Source organism: Salmo salar, chromosome 06 (assembly GCF_965601325.2).
Source record: "Salmo salar chromosome 06, fSalSal1, whole genome shotgun sequence".
NCBI classification, from domain to species: Eukaryota; Metazoa; Chordata; class Actinopteri; order Salmoniformes; family Salmonidae; genus Salmo; species Salmo salar.
The window spans coordinates 6,804,876-6,828,512 of NC_138296.1; the positions used below are offsets into that span (position 1 = coordinate 6,804,876).

The following is a 23,637-nucleotide window of genomic DNA, read 5'->3' on the forward strand; positions in this document are numbered from 1 at the left end:
GCAGGCTCAGGATATGTGGTTTCCAGTTTGCAAAAAGTCCAGTGTAGTTCCTTGAGGGCCGTTGTGGTATCAGCTTGTGGGGGAATATACACAGCTGTAACTATAACTGAAGAGAATTCTCTTGGGAGGTAATACGGTTGGTGTTTGATTGGGAGATATTCTAGGTTGGGTAAACAAAATGACTTAAGTTTCTGTACGTTATGACAATCACACCATGAAACATACACTACCACCTTTCTTCTTCCCGGAGAGTTGTTTATCTCTGTCTGCGCGATGTTCTGAGAACACAGCTGGCTGTATGTACAGGGACAGTGTATCCGGAGGGAGCCATGATCCTTTGAAACAGAGTATGTTACAGTCCCTGATGTCTCTCTGGAAGGCGATCCTCGCCCTGAGCTTGTCTACTTTATTGTCCATAGACTGAACATTAGTGAGTAATATCTCTGATTAATACTGCTTTCATTCCTACACTAAGGTCATCTCTGTTTAACTTCCCTGGGCTAGGTGGGACGCTTGCGTCCCACGCTAGTCAACAGCCAGTGGAATCGCGTGGCGCGAAATACAAATACCTCAAAAATGCTATAACTTCAATTTCTCAAACATATGACTATTTTACACCATTTTAAAGACAAGACTCTCGTTAATCTAACCACATTGTCCGATTTCAAAAAGGCTTTACAGCGAAAGCAAAACATTAGATTATGTCAGGAGAGTACCCTGCCAAAAATAATCACACAGCCATTTTCAAAGCAAGCATGTATGTCACAAAAACCAAAACCACAGCTAAATGCAGCACTAACCTTTGATGATCTTCATCAGATGACACTCCTAGGACATTATGTTATACAATACATGCATGTTTTGTTCAATCAAGTTCATATTTATATCAAAAACCAGCTTTCAACATTAGCATGTGATGTTCAGAACTAGCATACCCACCGAAAACTTCCGGTGAATTTATGAAATTACTCATGATAAACGTTCACAAAATACATAACAATTATTTTAAGAATTATAGATACAGAACTCCTTTATGCAATCGCGGTGTCAGATTTTAAAATAGCTTTTCGGCGAAAGCACATTTTGCAATATTCTGAGTACATAGCTCGGCCATCACGGCTAGCTATTTTGACACCCACCAAGTTTGGGACTCACTAAACTCAGAATTACTATTAGAAAAATTGGATTACCTTTGCTGTTCTTCGTCAGAATGCACTCCCAGGACTTCTACTTCAACAACAAATGTTGTTTTGGTTCCAAATAATCCATAGTTATATTCAAATAGCTCCGTTTTGTTTGTGCGTTCAGGTCACTATCCGAAGGGTGACACGCGAGCGCATTTCGTGACAATAAATTTCAAAATATTCCATTACCGTACTTAGAAGCATGTCAAATGCTGTTTAAAATCAATTTTTATGCTATTTTTCTCGTAAAATAGCGATAATATTCCAACCGGGCAACGTTGTATTCATTTAAAGGCTGAAAGAAAAAATTGAGAATTCTTGTGAAAGCGCATCTCAGTCTCACTGTTCCCAGGCTGACCACTCACAAACTCTGCTGCTGTTCTTCGCCCAGAGACAGCAGACACCCCATTCCACTTTTTGGCGGCTTTAGAGAGCCAATGGGAGCCTTAGAAAGTGTCACGTTACAGCACAGATGCTGTATTTTCGATAGAGATGCAACAGAAGGACAACAAATTGTCAGACAGGGCACTTCCTGTATGGAATCTTCTCAGGTTTAGGCCTGCCATATGAGTTCTGTTATACTCACAGACACCATTCAAACAGTTTTAGAAACTTTAGAGTGTTTTCTATCCAAATCTACTAATTATATGCATATTCTCGTTTCTGGGCAAGAGTAGTAACCAGTTTAAATCGGGTACGTTTTTTATCCAGCCATGCAAATACTGCCCCCTAGTCCCAACAGGTTAATACTGCTTTCATCACTACGGTAAGGTCTACTCTATTCGAGAGAGAGAGAGAGGTCTTCCTGTTTAGCCCTGTTACACACAGCCTTACTATGGAGAGAGGGGCGTCCTGGTAGAGAGGGGCGTCCTGGTAGAGAGGGGCGTCCTGGTAGAGATGGGCGTCCTAGTACAGAGGGGCATCCTAGTACAGAGGGGCATCCTAGTAGAGTTAAAGGGTCTCAACTACTTCTTTTAATATCAAGAACTCTCACCGTTTACATCTGGTTTGGGATCAGCAAGCTGTTTTACATAAAATCTGGTCTGGGATCAGCAAGCTGTTTGGTGTGTTCTGTCTCCTTCACTTTGATGTTTCCCTGTCATTGTTTTCTCCTCCCATGACTGTTGTTGTTTGGGATGATTTTTAAAACGTGGCCACCTGTTTCCTGACAACTAGACCCCACCTGAGTGCGTCATGAACAAGAGTGCGTCAGAACTAATTCTCTTGGATTGGTTACTTTAAAAAGCTTTGTCTCACACACACACACACACACACACACACACACACACACACACACACACACACACACAGTTTATCCTGTTAATGTAATGAATTCAGAGATAGTAAATGTTTTATAGGTGTCTCAGCTACTTAGGGTATATTGACAGACTGAGCCCTCTCATTCCCGTCTCCTTGGATGTCTCCCAAATGGCACCCTGTTCCCTATATAGTGCACTACTTTGATCAGAGCCCTATAGAGCCCTGTTCCCTACATAGTGCACTACTTTTGACCCATATTGGTTAAAGTCTAAATGGATTAGGGTACACCCTGGTCAGAAGTAGTTCACCATGTAGAGAGATAAAGGGTGTCATTTGGGATGTATGTCTTGTGTTCCTGTCATTAAAATACTGACTGACGAGTCATGTCGTCATATATCTGATTCACTGTCTGTGATGAGGTCGGGGAGAAGCAGCACAGTACAGCCTATCAACTCTCATCCCAAAGCTAGGAAAATGTATCCTGGTCTGTCCCCATGCTATCAGAGATGTATTCAACTCTCATCCCAAAGCTAGGAAAATGTATCCTGGTCTGTCCCCATGCTATCAGAGATGTATTCAACTCTCATCCCAAAGCTAGGAAAATGTATCCTGGTCTGTCGCCATGCTATCAGAGATGTATTCAACTCTCATCCCAAAGCTAGGAAAATGCACCGGTGGATGAGAGGGCACATGACAATCATTCTGAATTGATTTCGACATCCCAGAGAAGACAGTAGAAACATCCATATGCTCAGCAAGTAATCGTGCCTCCTAAACGCTGTCATGACGTGGCAAAATGTCCACTTGTGAGAAGGTGGGAATGGTCCGTGGACACTTAAGGGAGGGGTATGACGAGTGTGTTTCATTTGGTGACCTCAGAGAGGGGGAAGACACACATAACTATATCTCTGAATGTGTACATTTCTCAATTATGAGGTTTGCATCGAATTCATGTATAAAATGAATGAGTAAAGATGAAACTATTTGTGAAATGATGTAATGTGATGTTAAACCTTTAATGTGAGAGAATTGTATTCCCTGTAAAGTTTAACTAAGTCATTGGCCCGTCCCCGTGAGCACAGACATGATCTGGTGCCTTTTCTATTGTTACGAATAAAACCCCCTCCTGAGGAAATCCTCTTCAGACCACGCGTACCCCAGTGTAAACTGATGTGGCACAGGTTTGAGTACCAAGACTATGCAAATCCACAATGTGAGCTGTGATTGTGAATAGTTATTGAATTCCTAACCATACCACGTGGAGCATTGGCTACACGGCTGGAAATGGTTAAACTCTATCCATCCCTACAGAATAAGAGCAAATCTTAGATACTAATTACTAGTCTGCAGCTCAAAATTATGTAAACCTGGGATGCGATTATCGTCAACTCCCGAAACATCTATTCTATGAAAAACATTTCTGAATGGTACTCTGAAGTATCCATTCTAACCACAAAATACTTTGATCTTCAGGGAAACAGAAAGAGACTCGGATGAACTCTCCAGCAGACTTACTGGCGATTCCAACAGAGATCACAACAACACATGGGTGTAAACATATATTGATTGCAATTATTCCCGAATGAGTGGGCGTTCATGTGCAAAGGATTAGCATTTCATTTAATATAATTATCAACTGTGTGTAGGGATCCCTTTTGTCTTTCCCGCTTCTTTCTCAGTCCTCACCCCCTTCCCTTTGTCCACCAAGCCATCATATCGGCTTATCCCACTGGGGAATCTTCCCTATCCTTTGTTAGTAACCAATATCTACTGTTGTTTGTTTATGCATTTTTGTGAATATTTAGTTAGTTAGTAAATAAATGATTAAACCAATTGGTGTATGGGTAATTCATAAGGCTGGGTTCGTGCAGATAACCAACAATTTATGATGTTTGGAATGAGACTGACGTGAGGTAAATAATAATTAATTAATAAGAAGACTAATTGATCAGATATTAAAATATCTGAAGAGTTATATTAGTAAAATTATAACTTTGTAATCTGAAGATTTTTCTTGGTGCCCCAACTTCCTAGTTAATTACAATTACATGATTAGTTTAATCACATAATAATAATTACAGAGAATTGATTTGATAAAATAACAGTCTTCGCTTTTAATGATGCCAAAGGCACGACAACGCCAACTTTGACGTTGCTAAAAATGCAGTGGTGTAGATCATCTGCTTGAAAACATCCCTGTTTCTTCTTACCTTCTCGTTGTGTTGCTCAGTTTGAATACGCAGACCTTCATTCAATACAGCTTTTTCCCAGAAGCTTGAATCCGATGTGGGCAGTGAAATCAACTACATTGTCGTTAGTGTTAGTGACTCTGGCAGAGAAAACTGCACTCTGGTAGCTAGCTAACTAGTGGCTACTAAAGTTAGCAAGGCAAATTGAAATAAATTGCATTAACTCAACACAAAAATAAAGTTTGAAAACCAAGAAAACATATAAACATACAATATGTAATCTACTTCCGCCGTATCCTGCAGTTTGAAGAAACTAATTTGTGTAACGTCTGCAGCAGTGGGGTGAGTAGTGGGTGAGTCAGTAGTGGGTGAGTCAGTAGTGGGTGAGTAGTGGGTGAGTAGTGGGTGAGTAGTGGGTGAGTAGTGGGTGAGTCAGTAGTGGGTGAGTCAGTAGTGGGTGAGTCAGTAGTGGGTGAGTAGTGGGTGAGTAGTGGGTGAGTCGTGACAATTTGAATAAAAATATATCCCAAAAAAGCTCACTATCTCAAATCAACATCTATCCAACAACTCACCAAGCTTCTAAAACGTGCATAGTATTAGATTAATTCTCTGATTGGGTGGACAACATTTTAGCTTTGATTGGTTGGAGGGCGTCCTCCGGAAGTCGTCATAATTACCATAGGTCTATGGAAGGGGGTGAGGAGCATGAGCCACATAGGTTTTGTATTGAAGTCAATGTACCCAGAGGAGGACAGAAGCTAGCTATCCTCTGGCTACACCATGGTGCTACCCGACAGAGTGCTGTTGAGTCTACTATAGACCTTCATAGCTAAACAATGTGTTTTAATCAATTATTTGATGACGTGAATATATTTAGCCAAGAAAGGATCACTTTTTTTAATGTTGAATTATTTGTGTGTGTGTGTGTGTCCGTGTGTGTGTGTCCATGTGTGTGTGTGTCCGTGTGTGTGTGTGTGTCCGTGTGTGTGTCCGTGTGTGTGTTCCAGGAGTCCTGTGGTTGTCGGTGGTATCAGAGGTACTATACATCATGTTGTTGGTGGTTGGGTTCAGTCTCATGTGTCTGGAGCTGTTCCATTCCAGCAACGTCATCGATGGACTTAAACTCAACGCCTTCGCTGCTGTTTTCACCGTGCTCTCAGGTAACACGGACACACACACACACATGGACACACGCACGCACACACACACACACACACACACACACACACACACACACACACACACACACACACACACACACACACACACACACTACAAACACATACATGTGATACACACTAAATATATAGTACTTCTGATTACCAACAATGTGTAACGGCCGTCGTTAAAGGTGGACCAAGACGCAGTGGGAATATGAATGCTCATCTTTTTTAATTACAATAAAAGTGAACACTACAAACGAAACACGAAAAGAAACGACAGCCAAACAGTCCTGTCAGGAATAACACTAAACAGAAAACAATCACCCACAAACCCCAAAGGAAAAACAGGCTGCCTATGTATGACTCTCAATCAGCAACAACGATCTACAGCTGTTCCTGATTGAGAGCCACACACGGCCAACCAAAGAAACAAATCAACATAGAAAAATAAACATAGAACGCCCACCCATGTAACACCCTGGCCTAACCAAAATAGAGAACTAAAAACCCCTCTCTATGGCCAGGGCGTTACACAATGACGAGACGGCCTACAGGGAGGAGGTGAGGGCTCTGGGAGTGTGATGCCAGGAAAATAACCTCTCACTCAACGTCAACAAAACAAAGAAGATGATCGTGGACTTCAGGAAACAGCAGAGGGAGCACCTCCCCCCCTCCCCCTATCCACATTGACAGAACCACAGTGGAGAAGGTGGAAACCTTCAAGTTCCTCGGCGAACACATCACTGGCAACCTGAAATGGTCCACCCACACAGACAGTGTGGTGAAGAAGGCGCAACAGCACCTCTTCAACCTCAGGAGGCTGAAGAAATTTGTCTTGGCCCATAAAACCCTCACAAACTTCTACAGATGCACAATTGAGCATCCTATCGGGCTGTATCACCGCCTGGTACGGCAACTGCACCGCCCGCAACCGTAGGGATCTTCAGAGGGTGGTGTGGTCTGCCCAACACATCACCGTGGGCAAACTACCTGCCATCCGTGACACCTACAGCCGATGTCACAGGAATGCCAAAAGTATCATTAAGGACAACAACCACCTGAGCCACTGCCTGTTCACCTCAGTACAGGTGCATCAAAGCGGGGACCGAAAGATTGAGAAACTGCTTCTATCTCAAGGCCATCAGACTGTTAAACAGCCATCACTAACATAGAGAGGCTGCTGCCTATATACATAGACTTGAAGTCACTGGCCACTTTAATAATATTTACATATTTTACATTACTCATCTCATATGTATATACTGTATTCTATTCTACTGTATCTTAGTCTATGCCGCTCTAACATTGCTCGTAAATATATGTAAATATTCTTAATTCCATTCCTTTACTTAGATGTGTATTGGGTATACGTTGTGAAATTGTTAGATATTACTGCACTGTCGGAGCTAGAAACACAAGCATTTCGCAACACCCGCAAATCAATAACATTTGATATGAAGTATTTCTTGTATTTCTCGTGTTTTTCTGTCTATATTATTGACTTGAAATGATTGAATTCAATACTGCATTGTTGGGAAAGTGCAGGTAAGCATTTCACTGTTTCCACCTGGTGTATCCTGTGAACTTGACAAATAAATTCTAAAACTTGAAACAAACACTAGAGATCCAGGAAGACTCTCCTAAAGTAGTTCCTCCATCAGGATCTTTTGGACACATACATTGGGAGTGCTATCTATCTATCTATCTATCTCACTCTCTCTCTCTCTTTCTGTGTTTCTGTCTCTGTCTCTCTCTCTCTCTTTCTGTGTTTCTGTCTGTCTCTCTCCTGTATCTCTCTTTCTGTGTCTCCCTCTCTTTCTGTATATAAATTCAATTCAAGGGGCTTTATTGGCATGTGAAACATATGTTAACATTGCCAAAGCAAGTGAAGTAGATAATATACACAAGTGAAATAAACAATAAAATGAACAGTAAACATTACACTCACAGAAGTTCCCAAAAAATAAAGACATTACAAATGTCATTATGTATATATATATATACAGTGTTGTAACGATGTACAAATGGTTAAAGAACAAAAGGGAAAATAAATAAGCATAAATATTGTAACGGCTGTCGAAAGGAGTAGACCAAGGCGGAGCATGTTGAGTGCTCATCATAATAATTTTAATAGAACACTTTAAACAAAACAAGAAAACGAACGACAGCCAAACAGTTCTGTCAGGAACATCAACTAAACAGAAAGTAACCACCCACAAAACCCAAAGGAAAACAGGCTGCCTAAGTATGGCTCCCAATCAGAGACAACGATATACAGCTGTCCCTGATGAGAACCATACCCGGCCAAAACAAAGAAATACAAAACATAGAGAAAAGGACATAGAATGCCCACCCTAGTCACACCCTGGCCTAACCAAAATAGAGAACAAAACCCTCTCTATGGCCAGGGCATGACAGTACCCCCCCAAAAGGTGCGGACTCCGGCCGCAAAACCTGACTCTAAAGGGGAGGGTCCGGGTGGGCCTTCCTTACGGCGGCGGCTCTGGTGTGGGACGTGGACCCCGCTCCACCTTCGGCTTGGCCCACTTAGGTGGCGCCTCTGGAGTGGGGACCCTCGCTGCAGGCCCCGGACAGGCGGGTGACTCTGGCAGCTCAGGACAGGCGGGAGACTCTGGCACTGGGAGCAGGCACCGGACTCACCAGACTGGGGAGACATGCAAGGGGGCCTGGCTCTGGGAGCAGGCACCGGACTCACCAGACTGGGGAGACATGCAGGAGGCCTGGCTCTGGAAGCAGGCACAGGATTCACCAGGCTGGAGAGACATGCAGGAGGCCTGGCTCTGGGCGCAGGCACAGGACTCACCAGGCTGGGGAGACTTGCAGGAGGCCTGGCTCTGGGCAAAGGCACCGGATAGACCGGGTCCTGGAGACGCACTGGAGGTCTGGAGCGCACGGCCTGCACAACCCGTCCTGGCTGAGTTGTCACTGTAGCCCGGCACGGGCGAAGCGCTGGCACAGGGCGAACTGGGCTGTGCTGGAGAGTGAGGGCTGCTGTGCATAGAACAGGCACAGGGTAGGCTGGACCTAGGAGATGTACTGGACTGTGTGTGCGAATGGGCGAGACCGTGTGCACTTCCGCATAGCGCGGTGCTCTCCACGTCAACCGCTCCCCACGGTAAGCACGGGGAGTTGGCTCAGGTCTATTGCCTGACTTACCCCAACTCCCTGTGTGCCCCCCCAAAATATTTTTGGGGGGCTGCCTCTCAGGCTCCTGTAGCTGCCTTAACTTGTCCTCCCAGAATCGACGTTCCGACTTCCATGTCCATCCTTCTCCCCGGTACTCCAATCCACGCTGCTTGGTCTTCTTTTGGTGGGTGGTTCTGTAACGGCTGTCGAAAGGAGTAGACCAAGGAGGAGCGTGTTGAGTGCTCATCATAATAATTTTAATAGAACACTTTAAACAAAACAAGAAAACGAACAACAGCCAAACAGTTCTGTCAGGAACATCAACTAAACAGAAAGTAACCACCCACAAAACCCAAAGGAAAACAGGCTGCCTAAGTATGGCTCCCAATCAGAGACAACGATATACAGCTGTCCCTGATGAGAACCATACCCGGCCAAAACAAAGAAATACAAAACATAGAGAAAAGGACATAGAATGCCCACCCTAGTCACACCCTGGCCTAACCAAAATAGAGAACAAAACCCTCTCTATGGCCAGGGCGTGACAAATATGGGTTGTATTTACAATGGTGTTTGTTCTTCACTGGTTGACCTTTTCTTGTGGCAACAGGTCATACATCTTGCTGCTGTGATGACACACTGTGGTATTTCACCCAGTAGATATGGGAGTTTATCAAAATTGGGTTTGTTTTGGAATTCTTTGTGGATCTGTGTAATCTGAGGGAAATATGTGTCTCTGATATGGTCATACATTGGGCAGGAGGTTAGGAAGTGCAGCTCAGTTTCCACCTCATTTTGTGGGCAGTATGCACATAGCCTGTCCTCTCTTGAGAGCCAGGTCTGCCTACGGCGGCCTTTCTCAGTAGCAAGGCTATGCTCACTGAGTCTGTACATAGTCAAAGCTTTCCTTAAGTTTGGGTCAGTCACAGTGGTCAGGTATTCTGCCACTGTGTACTCTCTGTTTAGGGCCAAATAGCATTCTAGTTTGCTCTGTTTTTTTGTTAATTCTTTCCAATTTGTCAAGTAATTATTATTTTTGTTTTCTCATGATTTGGTTGGGTGTAATTGTGTTGCTGTGCTGGGGCTCTGTGGGGTCTGTTTGTGTTTGTGTTTGTGAACTGAGCCCCAGGACCAGCTTGACTCTTCTCCAGGTTCATCTCTCTGTAGGTGATGGCTTTGTTATGGACGGTTTGGGAATCGCTTCCTTTTAGGTGGTTGTAGAATTTAACGGCTCTTTTCTGGATTTTGATAATTAGCGGGTATCGGCCTAATTCTGCTCTGCATGCATTATTTGGTATTCTGCGTTGTTCATGGGGGATATTTTTGCAGAATTCTGCATGCAGGGTCTCAATTTGGTGTTTTGTCCCATTTTGCGAATTCTTGGTTGGTGAGCAGACCCAGACCTCACAACCATAAAGGGCAATGGGTTCTATAACTGGTTCAAGTAGTTTTAGCCAGATCCTAATGGTTTGTCGAATTTTATGTTCCTTTTGATGGTATAGAATGCCCTTCTTGCCTTGTCTCTCAAATCGTTCACAGCTTTGTGGAAGTTACCTGTGGCGCTGATGTTTAGGCCGAGTTATGTATAGTTTTCTGTGTGCTCTAGGGCAACGGTGTCTAGATGGAATTTGTATTTGTGTTCCTGGCGACTGGACCTTTTTTGGAACACCATTATTTTGGTCGTACTGAGATTTACTGTCAGGGCCCAGGTCTGCTGTACAGAAGATCTGCTTCTTGGTTGGGAAAAGAAGCACCATCAGCAAACAGTAGACACATGACTCCCTGTCTCACCCCACGGCCCTGTGGGAAGAAATGTGTGTTTTTTGCCAATTTTAACCGCATACTTGTTGTTTGTGTACATGGATTTTGTAATGTTGTATGTTTTTCCCCAACACCCCTTTCCATCAATTTGTACAGCAGACCCTCATGCAAAATTGAGTCGAAGTCTTTTTTGAAATCAACAAAGCATAAGAAGACTTTGCCTTTGTTTTGGTTTGTTTGTTTGTCAATTAGGGTGAATACGTGGTCTGTCGTATGATAATTTGGTAAAGCCAATTTGACATTTTCTCAGTACATTGTTTTCAGTAAGAAAATGTGTGAGTCCGCTGTTAATGATAATGCGGAGGATTTTTACAATGTTGCTGTCGACAAATATCCCACAGTAGTTTTTGGGGTCAAATTTGTCTCCACTTTTGTGGATTGGGGTGATCAGACCTTGGTTCCAAATATTGGGGAAGATGCCAGAGCTAAGGATGATGTTGAAGAGTTTTAGTTTAGCCAATTGGAATTTGTTGTCTGTATAGTTGATCATTTCATTGAAGATACCATCAACACCACAGGCCTTTTTGGGTTGGAGGGTTTGTATTTTGTCCTGTAGTTCATTCAATATAATTGGAGAATTCAGTGTGTTCTGGTCGTCTTTAATAGTTGATTCTAAGATTTGTATTTGATCATGTATATGTTTTTGCTGTTTGTTCTTTGTTATAGAACTAAAAAGATTGGAGAAGTGGTTTACCCATATATATATACATCTCCATTTTGGATAGATAATTCTTTGTGTTGTTGTTTGTTTAGTGTTTTCCAATTTTCCCAGAAGTGGTTCGAGTCTACGGATTCTTCATTTACATTGAGCTGATTTCTGACGTGCTGTTCCTTCTTTTTCCGTAGTGTATTTCTGTATTGTTTTAGTGATACACCATAGTGAATGTCTAGACTCAGGTTTTCTGGGTCTCTATGTTTTTGGTTGGACAGGATTCTCAATTTCTTTCTTAGGTTTTTGCATTCTTCATCAAACCATGTATCATTGTTGTTCATTTTCTTCGGTTTTCTATTTGAACATTTTAGATTTGTTAGGGAAGTTGAGAGGTCAAATATACTGTTAAGATTTTCTACTGGCAAGTTTACACCTTCACTATTACAGTGGAACGTTTTGTCCAAGAAGTTGTCTAAAAGGGATTGAATTTGTTGTTCCCTAATTGTTTTTTGTTAGGTTTCTACACTACTTTCCTTCCATCTATAGCATTTCTTAATATTACTCAGTTCCTTTGGCTTTGATGCCTCCTGATTAAGTATTGCTCTGTTCAAATAGACTGTGATTTTGCTGTGATCTGATTGGGGTGTCAGTGGGCTGACTGTGAACGCTCTAAGAGACTCTGGGTTGAGGTCAGTGATAAAGTAGTCTACAGTACTACTGCCAAGAGATGAGCTATAGGTGTACCTACCATAGGAGTCCCCTTGAAGCCTACTGGACCATTGACTATGTACCTACCCAGCGTGCGACAGAGCTGCAGGAGTTGTGACCCGTTTTTGTTGGTTATGTTGTTATAGTTGTGCTTTGGGGGGCATATGGGGGAGGGAATGCTGTCACCTCCAGGCAGGTGTTTGTCCCCCTGTGTGCTGAGGGTGTCAGGTTCTTGTCCGGTTCTGGCATTTAGGTCACTACAGACTAGTACATGTCCCTGGGCCTGGAAATTGATTTCCCCCTCCAGGATGGAGAAGCTGTCTTCCTTAAAGTATGGGGATTCTAGTGGGGATATATAGGTAGCACACAGGAGGACATTTTTCTCTGTTAAGATCATTTCCTTTTGAATTTCTAGCCAAATGTAAAATATTCCTGTTTTGATTAATTTAATAGAGTAAGTTAGTGAGATAGGTCTGCTCTATACCAAATTGGCATACCCCCTGAGTCACTTCCCTGTTTCACATCTGGTAGTTTGGTGGATGGGACTCCCAACTCTCTGTAACCTAGAGGGCAACCAGTGGGTCTGTCTCCTCTATACCAGGTTTCTTGTAGGATGACAATGTCTGTATTTCTAATTTCTTTGATGAAGTCCAGGTTCCTTCTCTTTAGGACAAAGGCAGATGACCTCAGGCCTTGGATATTCCAGGATGAGATAGTGAAGGCTTTGTGTTCCATGAAGTGTCCAATGTTGTTGGTCGTGTGGTTTGGCCTCAGGTCAGTAAGTGCGAGCGGAGCCTGCTGTGCATCTGGTACATTCCATTGGCTTGGGCTAGTGTAAGAGTGGGGGTTGGGCCTGTTTGCCTGCTCACAGCCTGGGTGTATGTGTGACTTCCATGTTGAGGCCCTCTTTACGGGAGTGGGGGGCATGGGGTGGGCAGGAGGGGCATAGGTCTGATCTGAGGGGGCCTAAATGGGGTGTGGGCATGGTTGACTTGGGGGGGTGATGATTGGTTGGGGTGGGGGTGTGTATATGGCTGGTGGTGTTGTGGTCTGGATGTAGGTCCTCTCGGCGTTGGTCCTCTATGTGTAGGTCCGGGGGGGTCCTGCAGGTCTGGGAGACTGTCTCGCTGGTCTGGGCGGGGTGTCTATTGATCTGTTGCTCCTGTGTGAAGTGTTGGGGCTGTGTTTGAGAGCAATGTCCTTTAGGGTCCGGGCGAAGGTGGGCACTGCTGCCTTATATAGGTGGACCTGGTCATAAAGGCTGTTCAAGTCCAGGGTGGAGTGGTGGGCCAGGTAAACATTTAGTTTTGAGGCACAGTCACAGGAAATATTTGCATTTACCTGCTGTGTGGTAGCGTGGTGGAAGTCTTTTCGTGGTTTCAGGGTGGAGATAACCACTTGTGCGTTGAGGAAAGTAGAAGAAACTTTTTCTATCACTCCCTTTAGTGCTGTGGCCACCCTTTCCTGCTGTGTTCTCAGGTTGTTTGTGTCTGTGTATTATTATGTGGCTAGGTGAACCTAGTTGGTCACCAGAGTTTGGACACTTGTATATATTTCCTGTTTGAGTCCATATGGAATACAATCTGTGTCTTGTGTATGTCCTCAGTGGGTGTGGGGGGGGTTGTCAGGAGGGATGTCAGGGTGGCTGACGGGGGGGGGGGGGGGGGGTGCTCAGAGGGGGTGAGATCCCCTGGGCTTGGGGTTCTTAATTTGTCTGTTCAGCTGTGGTGTCGATGCTATGGTCTGGTGTGGGCTGTTCTGCTGTGGTGTCGACGCTATGGTCAGGGTCTGGTGTGGACTGTTCTGCTGTGGTGTCGACGTTATGGTCTGGGTCTGGGGGGGACTGTTCTGCTGTGGTGTCGACGTTATGGTCTGGGTCTGGGGGGGACTGTTCTGCTGTGGTGTCGACGTTATGGTCTGGGTCTGGGGGGGACTGTTCTGCTGTGGTGTCGACGTTATGGTCTGGGGTAGACTGTTCTGCTGTGGTGTCGACGTTATGGTCTGGGGGGGACTGTTCTGCTGTGGTGTCGACGTTATGGTCTGGGTCTGGGGGGGACTGTTCTGCTGTGGTGTCGACGTTATGGTCTGGGTCTGGGGGGGACTGTTCTGCTGTGGTGTCGAAGTTATGGTCTGGGGTGGACTGTTCTGCTGGGGTGTCGACGTTATGGTCTGGGTCTGGGGGGGACTGTTCTGCTGTGGTGTCGACGTTATGGTCTGGGTCTGGGGGGGACTGTTCTGCTGTGGTGTCGACGTTATGGTCTGGGTCTGGGGGGGACTGTTCTGCTGTGGTGTCGACGTTATGGTCTGGGGTAGACTGTTCTGCTGTGGTGTCGACGTTATGGTCTGGGGGGGACTGTTCTGCTGTGGTGTCGACGTTATAGTCTGGGTCTGGGGGGGACTGTTCTGCTGTGGTGTCGACGTTATGGTCTGGGTCTGGTGTGGACTGTTCTGCTGTGGTGTCGACGTTATGGTCTGGGTCTGGGGGGGACTGTTCTGCTGTGGTGTCGACGTTATGGTCTGGGTCTGGTGTGGACTGTTCTGCTGTGGTGTCGACGTTATGGTCAGGGTCTGGTGTGGACTGTTCTGCTGTGGTGTCAACACTATGGTCAGGGTCTGGTGTGGACTGTTCTGCTGTGGTGTTAACACTATGGTCAGGGTCTGGTGTGGGCTGTTCTGCTGTGGTGTCAACACTATGATCAGGGTCTGGTGTGGACTGTTCTGCTGTGGTGCCGACGTTATGGTCAGGGTCTGGTGTGGACTGTTCTGCTGTGGTGTCAACACTATGGTCAGGGTCTGGTGTGGACTGTTCTGCTGTGGTGTTAACACTATGGTCAGGGTCTGGTGTGGACTGTTCTGCTGTGGTGTCGACGTTATGGTCTGGGTCTGGGGGGGACTGTTCTGCTGTGGTGTCGACGTTATGGTCTGGGTCTGGGGGGGACTGTTCTGCTGTGGTGTCGACGTTATGGTCTGGGTCTGGGGGGGACTGTTCTGCTGTGGTGTCGACGTTATGGTCTGGGGTAGACTGTTCTGCTGTGGTGTCGACGTTATGGTCTGGGGGGGACTGTTCTGCTGTGGTGTCGACGTTATGGTCTGGGTCTGGGGGGGACTGTTCTGCTGTGGTGTCGACGTTATGGTCTGGGTCTGGGGGGGACTGTTCTGCTGTGGTGTCGAAGTTATGGTCTGGGGTGGACTGTTCTGCTGGGGTGTCGACGTTATGGTCTGGGTCTGGGGGGGACTGTTCTGCTGTGGTGTCGACGTTATGGTCTGGGTCTGGGGGGGACTGTTCTGCTGTGGTGTCGACGTTATGGTCTGGGTCTGGGGGGGACTGTTCTGCTGTGGTGTCGACGTTATGGTCTGGGGTAGACTGTTCTGCTGTGGTGTCGACGTTATGGTCTGGGGGGGACTGTTCTGCTGTGGTGTCGACGTTATAGTCTGGGTCTGGGGGGGACTGTTCTGCTGTGGTGTCGACGTTATGGTCTGGGTCTGGTGTGGACTGTTCTGCTGTGGTGTCGACGTTATGGTCTGGGTCTGGGGGGGACTGTTCTGCTGTGGTGTCGACGTTATGGTCTGGGTCTGGTGTGGACTGTTCTGCTGTGGTGTCGACGTTATGGTCAGGGTCTGGTGTGGACTGTTCTGCTGTGGTGTCAACACTATGGTCAGGGTCTGGTGTGGACTGTTCTGCTGTGGTGTTAACACTATGGTCAGGGTCTGGTGTGGGCTGTTCTGCTGTGGTGTCAACACTATGATCAGGGTCTGGTGTGGACTGTTCTGCTGTGGTGCCGACGTTATGGTCAGGGTCTGGTGTGGACTGTTCTGCTGTGGTGTCAACACTATGGTCAGGGTCTGGTGTGGACTGTTCTGCTGTGGTGTTAACACTATGGTCAGGGTCTGGTGTGGACTGTTCTGCTGTGATGTCGAGACTTTTGTCGGGAGCTGAGGTGGGCTGTTCTGCTGGCTTCTCTGTGGGGGTGGCCACCTCTCTAGTAGGTGGTTCTCTGTCACACGCCACCCCCCTCACCCTCTCCTCCAGTAGTCTGAGCCTCTCCACCATCCCCCTCACCCTCTCCTACAGCAGTCTGATCCTCTCCTCCATCCCCCTCACCCTCTCCTCCAGCAGTCTGATCCTCTCCCTCCATCCCCCTCACCCTCTCCTCCAGCAGTCTGATCCTCTCCTCCATCCCCCTCAACCTCTCCTCCAGCAGTCTGATCCTCTCCCTCCATCCCCCTCACCCTCTCCTCCAGCAGTCTGATCCTCTCCTCCATCCCCCTCACCCTCTCCTCCAGCACTCTGATCCTCTCCTCCATCCCCCTCACCCACTCCTCCAGCAGTCTGATCCTCTCCTCCATCCCCCTCACCCTCTCCTCCAGCAGTCTGAGCCTCTCCACCATCCCCCTCACCCTCTACTCCAGCAGTCTGATCCTCTCCCTCCATCCCCCTCACCCTCTCCTCCAGCAGTCTGATCCTCTCCTCCATCCCCATCACCCTCTCCTCCAGTAGTCTGATCCACTCCTCCATCCCCCTCACCCTCTCCTCCAGCAGTCTGATCCTCTCCTCCAGCAGATCTGATCCTCTCTACCATCCCCCTCCCCCTTTCCTCCAGCAGTCTGATCCTCTCCTCCATGCCCCTCACCCTCTCCTCCAGCAGTCTGATCCTCTCTACCATCCCCCTCAACCTGTCCTCCAGCAGTCTGATCCTCTCCACCATCCCCCTCACCCTCTCCTCCAGCAGTCTGATCCTCTCCACCATCCCCCTCACCCTCTCCTCCAGCAGTCTGATCCTCTCCACCATCCCCCTCACCCTCTCCTCCAGCAGTCTGATTCTCTCCTCCATCCCCCTCACCCTCTCCTCCAGCGGTCTGATCCTCTCTACCATCCCCCTCACCCTCTCCTCCAGCAGTCTGATCCTCTCCACCGTCCCCCTCACCCTCTCCTCCAGCAGTCTGATCCTCTCCCTCCATCCCCCTCACCCTCTCCTCCAGCAGTCTGAACCTCTCTATCATCCCCCTCACCCTCTCCTCCAGCAGTCTGATCCTCTCCTCCATCCCCCTCACCCTCTCCTTTAGCAGTCTGATCCTCTCCACCATCCCCCTCAACCTCTCCTCCAGCAGTCTGATCCTCTCCCTCCATCCCCCTCACCCTCTCCTCCAGCAGTCTGATCCTCTCCACCATCCCCCTCACCCTCTCCTCCAGCAGTCTGATCCTCTCCCTCCATCCCCCTCACCCTCTCCTCCAGCAGTCCGATCCTCTCCTCCATCCCCCTCACCCTCTCCTCCAGCAGTCTGATCCTCTCCTCCATCCACCTCACCCTCTCCTCCAGCAGTCTGATCCTCTCCTCCAGCAGTCTGAACCTCTCCTCCATCCCCCTCACCCTCTCCTCCAGCAGTCTGAGCCTCTCCACCATCCCCCTCACCCTCACCCTCTCCTCCAGCAGTCTGATCCTCTCCCTCCATCCCCCTCACCCTCTCCTCCAGTAGTCTGATCCTCTCCTCCATCCCCCTCACCCTCTCCTCCAGCACTCTGATCCTCTCCTCCATCCCCCTCACCCACTCCTCCAGCAGTCTGATCCTCTCCTCCATCCCCCTCACCCTCTCCTCCAGCAGTCTGAGCCTCTCCACCATCCCCCTCACCCTCTCCTCCAGCAGTCTGATCCTCTCCCTCCATCCCCCTCACCCTCTCCTCCAGCAGTCTGATCCTCTCCTCCATCCCCATCACCCTCTCCTCCAGTAGTCTGATCCACTCCTCCATCCCCCTCACCCTCTCCTCCAGCAGTCTGATCCTCTCCTCCATCCCCCTCACCCTCTCCTCCAGCAGTCTGACCCTCTCCCTCCATCCCCCTCAACCTCTCCTCCAGCAGTCTGATCCTCTCCCTCCATCCCCCTCACCCTCTCCTCCAGTAGTCTGATCCTCTCCTCCATCCCCCTCACCCTCTCCTCCAGCACTCTGATCCTCTCCTCCATCCCCCTCACCCTCTCCTCTAGCAGTCTGATCCTCTCCCTCCATCCCCCTCACCCTCTCCTCCAGCAGTCTGATCCTCTCCACCATCCCCCTCACCCTCTCCTCCAGCAGTCTGATCCTCTCCCTCCATCCCCCTCACCCTCTCCTCCAGCAGTCCGATCCTCTCCTCCATCCCCCTCACCCTCTCCTCCAGCAGTCTGATCCTCTCCTCCATCCACCTCACCCTCTCCTCCAGCAGTCTGATCCTCTCCTCCAGCAGTCTGAACCTCTCCTCCATCCCCCTCACCCTCTCCTCCAGCAGTCTGAGCCTCTCCACCATCCCCCTCACCCTCACCCTCTCCTCCAGCAGTCTGATCCTCTCCCTCCATCCCCCTCACCCTCTCCTCCAGTAGTCTGATCCTCTCCTCCATCCCCCTCACCCTCTCCTCCAGCACTCTGATCCTCTCCTCCATCCCCCTCACCCACTCCTCCAGCAGTCTGATCCTCTCCTCCATCCCCCTCACCCTCTCCTCCAGCAGTCTGAGCCTCTCCACCATCCCCCTCACCCTCTCCTCCAGCAGTCTGATCCTCTCCCTCCATCCCCCTCACCCTCTCCTCCAGCAGTCTGATCCTCTCCTCCATCCCCCATCACCCTCTCCTCCAGTAGTCTGATCCACTCCTCCATCCCCCTCACCCTCTCCTCCAGCAGTCTGATCCTCTCCTCCATCCCCCTCACCCTCTCCTCCAGCAGTCTGACCCTCTCCCTCCATCCCCCTCAACCTCTCCTCCAGCAGTCTGATCCTCTCCCTCCATCCCCCTCACCCTCTCCTCCAGTAGTCTGATCCTCTCCTCCATCCCCCTCACCCTCTCCTCCAGCACTCTGATCCTCTCCTCCATCCCCCTCACCCTCTCCTCTAGCAGTCTGATCCTCTCCTCCATCCCCCTCACCCTCTCCTCCAGTAGTCTGAGCTTCTCCACCATCCCCCTCACCCTCTCCTCCAGCAGTATGATCCTCTCCCTCCATCCCCCTCACCCTCTCCTCCAGTAGTCTGATCCTCTCCTCCATCCCCCTCACCCTCTCCTCCAGCAGTCTGATCCTCTCCTCCATCCCCCTCACCCTCTCCTCCAGTAGTCTGATCCTCTCCTCCATCCCCCTCACCCTCTCCTCCAGCAGTCTGAGCCTCTCCCTCCATCCCCCTCACCCTCTCCTCCAGCAGTCTGATCCTCTCCTCCATCCCCCTCACCCTCTCCTCCAGTAGTCTGACCCTCTCCCTCCATCCCCCTCACCCTCTCCTCCAGCAGTCTGATCCTCTCCCTCCATCCCCCTCACCCTCTCCTCCAGCAGTCTGATCCTCTCCTCCATCCCCCTCACCCGCTCCTCCAGCAGTCTGATCCTCTCCTCAATCCCCCTCACCCTCTCCTCCAGTAGTCTGATCCTCTCCTCCATCCCCCTCACCCTCTCCTCCAGTAGTCTGATCCTCTCCCTCCATCCCCCTCACCCTCTCCTCCAGCAGTCTGAGCCTCTCCCTCCATCCCCCTCACCCTCTCCTCCAGCAGTCTGATCCTCTCCTCCATCCCCCTCACCCTCTCCTCCAGCAGTCTGATCCTCTCCTCCATCCCCCTCACCCTCTCCTCCAGTAGTCTGATCCTCTCCCTCCACCCCCCTCACCCTCTCCTCCAGCAGTCTGATCCTCTCCTCCATCCCCCTCACCCTCTCCTCCAGCAGTCTGATCCTCTCCACCATCCCCCTCAACCTCTCCTCCAGCAGTCTGATCCTCTCCTCCATCCCCCTCACCCTCTCCTCCAGTAGTCTGATCCTCTCCTCCATCCCCCTCACCCTCTCCTCCAGCACTCTGATCCTCTCCTCCATCCCCCTCACCCTCTCCTCTAGCAGTCTGATCCTCTCCTCCATCCCCCTCACCCTCTCCTCCAGTAGTCTGAGCTTCTCCACCATCCCCCTCACCCTCTCCTCCAGCAGTATGATCCTCTCCCTCCATCCCCCTCACCCTCTCCTCCAGTAGTCTGATCCTCTCCTCCATCCCCCTCACCCTCTCCTCCAGCAGTCTGATCCTCTCCTCCATCCCCCTCACCCTCTCCTCCAGTAGTCTGATCCTCTCCTCCATCCCCCTCACCCTCTCCTCCAGCAGTCTGAGCCTCTCCCTCCATCCCCCTCACCCTCTCCTCCAGCAGTCTGATCCTCTCCTCCATCCCCCTCACCCTCTCCTCCAGTAGTCTGACCCTCTCCCTCCATCCCCCTCACTCTCTCCTCCAGCAGTCTGATCCTCTCCCTCCATCCCCCTCACCCTCTCCTCCAGCAGTCTGATCCTCTCCTCCATCCCCCTCACCCGCTCCTCCAGCAGTCTGATCCTCTCCTCAATCCCCCTCACCCTCTCCTCCAGTAGTCTGATCCTCTCCTCCATCCCCCTCACCCTCTCCTCCAGCAGTCTGATCCTCTCCCTCCATCCCCCTCACCCTCTCCTCCAGCAGTCTGAGCCTCTCCCTCCATCCCCCTCACCCTCTCCTCCAGCAGTCTGATCCTCTCCTCCATCCCCCTCACCCTATCCTCCAGCAGTCTGATCCTCTCCTCCATCCCCCTCACCCTCTCCTCCAGTAGTCTGATCCTCTCCCTCCACCCCCTCACCCTCTCCTCCAGCAGTCTGATCCTCTCCTCCATCCCCCTCACCCTCTCCTCCAGCAGTCTGATCCTCTCCACCATCCCCCTCACCCTCTCCTCCAGCAGTCTGATCCTCTCCTCCATCCCCCTCACCCTCTCCTCCAGCAGTCTGATCCTCTCCCTCCATCCCCCTCACCCTCTCCTCCAGCAGTCTGAGCCTCTCCACCATCCCCCTCACCCTCTCCTCCTGCAGTCTGATCCTCTCCCTCCATCCCCCTCACCCTCTCCTCCAGCAGTCTGATCCTCTCCTCCATCCCCCTCACCCGCTCTTCCAGCAGTCTGATCCTCTCCTCAATCCCCCTCACCCTCTCCTCCAGCAGTCTGATCCTCTCCCTCCCTGCATCCCCCTCACCCTCTCCTCCAGCAGTCTGATCCTCTCCTCCATCCCCCTCACCCTCTCCTCCAGCAGTCTGATCCTCTCCCTCCCTGCATCCCCCTCACCCTCTCCTCCAGCAGTCTGATCCTCTCCTCCATCCCCCTCACCCTCTCCTCCAGCAGTCTGATCCTCTCCCTCCATCCGCTCACCCTCTCCACCAGTAGTCTGATCCTCTCCTCCATCCCCCTCACCCTCTCCTCCAGTAGTCTGACCCTCTCCCTCCATCCCCCTCACCCTCTCCTCCAGCAGTCTGATCCTCTCCCTCCATCCCCCTCACCCTCTCCTCCAGCAGTCTGATCCTCTCCTCCATCCCCCTCACCCTCTCCTCCAGCAGTCTGATACTCTCCTCCAGCAGTCTGAACCTCTCCTCCATCCCCCTCACCCTCTCCTCCAGCAGTCTGATCCTCTCCTCCAGCAGTCTGAACCTCTCCTCCATCCCCCTCACCCTCTCCTCCAGCAGTCTGATCCTCTCCCTCCATTCCCCTCAACCTCTCCTCCAGCAGTCTGATCCTCTCCCTCCATCCCCCTCACCCTGTCCTCCAGCAGTCTGATCCTCTCCCTCCATCCCCCTCACCCTCTCCTCCAGCAGTCTGATCCTCTCCTCCATCCCCCTCACCCTCTCCTCCAGCAGTCTGACCTTCTCCCTCCATCCCCCTCACCCTCTCCTCCAGTAGTCTGATCCTCTCCCTCCATCCCCCTCAACCTCTCCTCCAGTAGTCTGATCCTCTCCTCCATCCCCCTCACCCTCTCCTCCAGCAGTCTGATCCTCTCCTCCAGCAGTCTGATCCTCTCCTCCATCCCCCTCACCCTCTCCTCCAGCAGTCTGATCCTCTCCTCCATCCGCCTCAACCTCTCCTCCAGTAGTCTGACCCTCTCCCTCCATCCCCCTCACCCTCTCCTCCAGCAGTCTGACCCTCTCCCTCCATCCCCCTCACCCTCTCCTCCAGCAGTCTGATCCTCTCCTCCATCCCCCTCACCCGCTCCTCCAGCAGTCTGATCCTATCCTCAATCCCCCTCACCCTCTCCTCCAGCAGTCTGATCCTCTCCTCCATCCCCCTCACCCTCTCCTCCAGCAGTCTGATCCTCTCCTCCATCCCCCTCACCCTCTCCTCCAGTAGTCTGATCCTCTCCTCCATCCCCCTCACCCTCTCCTCCAGCAGTCTGATCCTCTCCACTATCCCCCTCATCCTCTCCTCCTGCAGTCTGATCCTCTCCTCCATCCCCCTCACCCTCTCCTCCAGTAGTCTGATCCTCTCCTCCATCCCCCTCACCCTCTCCTCCAGTAGTCTGATCCTCTCCCTCCATCCCCCTCACCCTCTCCTCCAGCAGTCTGATCCTCTCCTCCATCCCCCTCACCCTCTCCTCCAGTAGTCTGATCCTCTCCCTCCATCCCCCTCACCCTCTCCTCCAGCAGTCTGATCCTCTCCACCATCCCCCTCAACCTCTCCTCCAGCAGTCTGATCCTCTCCTCCAGCAGTCTGATCCTCTCCTCCATCCCCCTCACCCTCTCCTCCAGTAGTCTGATCCTCTCCCTCCACCCCCCTCACCCTCTCCTCCAGCAGTCTGATCCTCTCCTCCATCCCCCTCACCCTCTCCTCCAGCAGTCTGAGCCTATCCACCATCCCCCTCAACCTCTCCTCCAGCAGTCTGATCCTCTCCTCCATCCCCCTCACCCTCTCCTCCAGTAGTCTGATCCTCTCCTCCATCCCCCTCACCCTCTCCTCCAGCAGTCTGATCCTCTCACTCCCTCCATCCCCCTCACCCTCTCCTCCAGCAGTCTGATCCTCTCCTCCATCCCCCTCACCCTCTCCTCCAGCAGTCTGATCATCTCCCTCCATCCCCCTCACCCGCTCCTCCAGTAGTCTGACCCTCTCCCTCCATCCCCCTCACCCTCTCCTCCTGCAGTCTGATCCTCTCCCTCCATCCCCCTCACCCTCTCCTCCAGCAGTCTGATCCTCTCCTCCATCCCCCTCACCCGCTCCTCCAGCAGTCTGATCCTCTCCTCAATCCCCCTCACCCTCTCCTCCAGCAGTCTGACCCTCTCCCTCCATCCCCCTCACCCTCTCCTCCTGCAGTCTGATCCTCTCCCTCCATCCCCCTCACCCTCTCCTCCAGCAGTCTGATCCTCTCCTCCATCCCCCTCACCCTCTCCTCCAGCAGTCTGATCCACTCGTCCATCCCCCTCACCCTCTCCTCCAGCAGTCTGATCCTCTCCCTCCATCCCCCTCAGCCTCTCCTCCAGTAGTCTGATCCTCTCCCTCCATCCCCCTCACCCTCTCCTCCAGCAGTCTGACCCTCTCCTCCAGCAGTCTGATCCTCTCCTCCATCCCCCTCACCCTCTCCTCCAGCAGTCTGATCCTCTCCCTCCATCCCCCTCACCCTCTCCTCCAGCAGTCTGATCCTCTCCCTCCATCCCCCTCACCCTCTCCTCCAGCAGTCTGATCCTCTCCCTCCATCCCCCTCACCCTCTCCTCCAGCAGTCTGATCCTCTCCTCCAGCAGTCTGATCCTCTCCTCCATCCCCCTCAC

At 50.7% G+C, this 23,637-nt stretch overlaps 1 protein-coding gene across 1 annotated transcript in view; it reads left to right on the plus strand.

The window, feature by feature from the left end:
* Positions 1 to 5,644: 5,644 nt before the first annotated feature.
* The window catches only part of LOC106596073 (germ cell-specific gene 1-like protein), a 49,702-nt gene continuing 31,709 nt past the window's right edge, over positions 5,645 to 23,637 (plus strand). Inside the window, exon 1 of the mRNA XM_045719668.2 lies at positions 5,645 to 5,793. Coding sequence (XP_045575624.1) covers positions 5,682 to 5,793 — 112 coding nt within the window. The 5' untranslated portion in view covers positions 5,645 to 5,681. The remainder of the gene's footprint in view (positions 5,794 to 23,637) is intronic.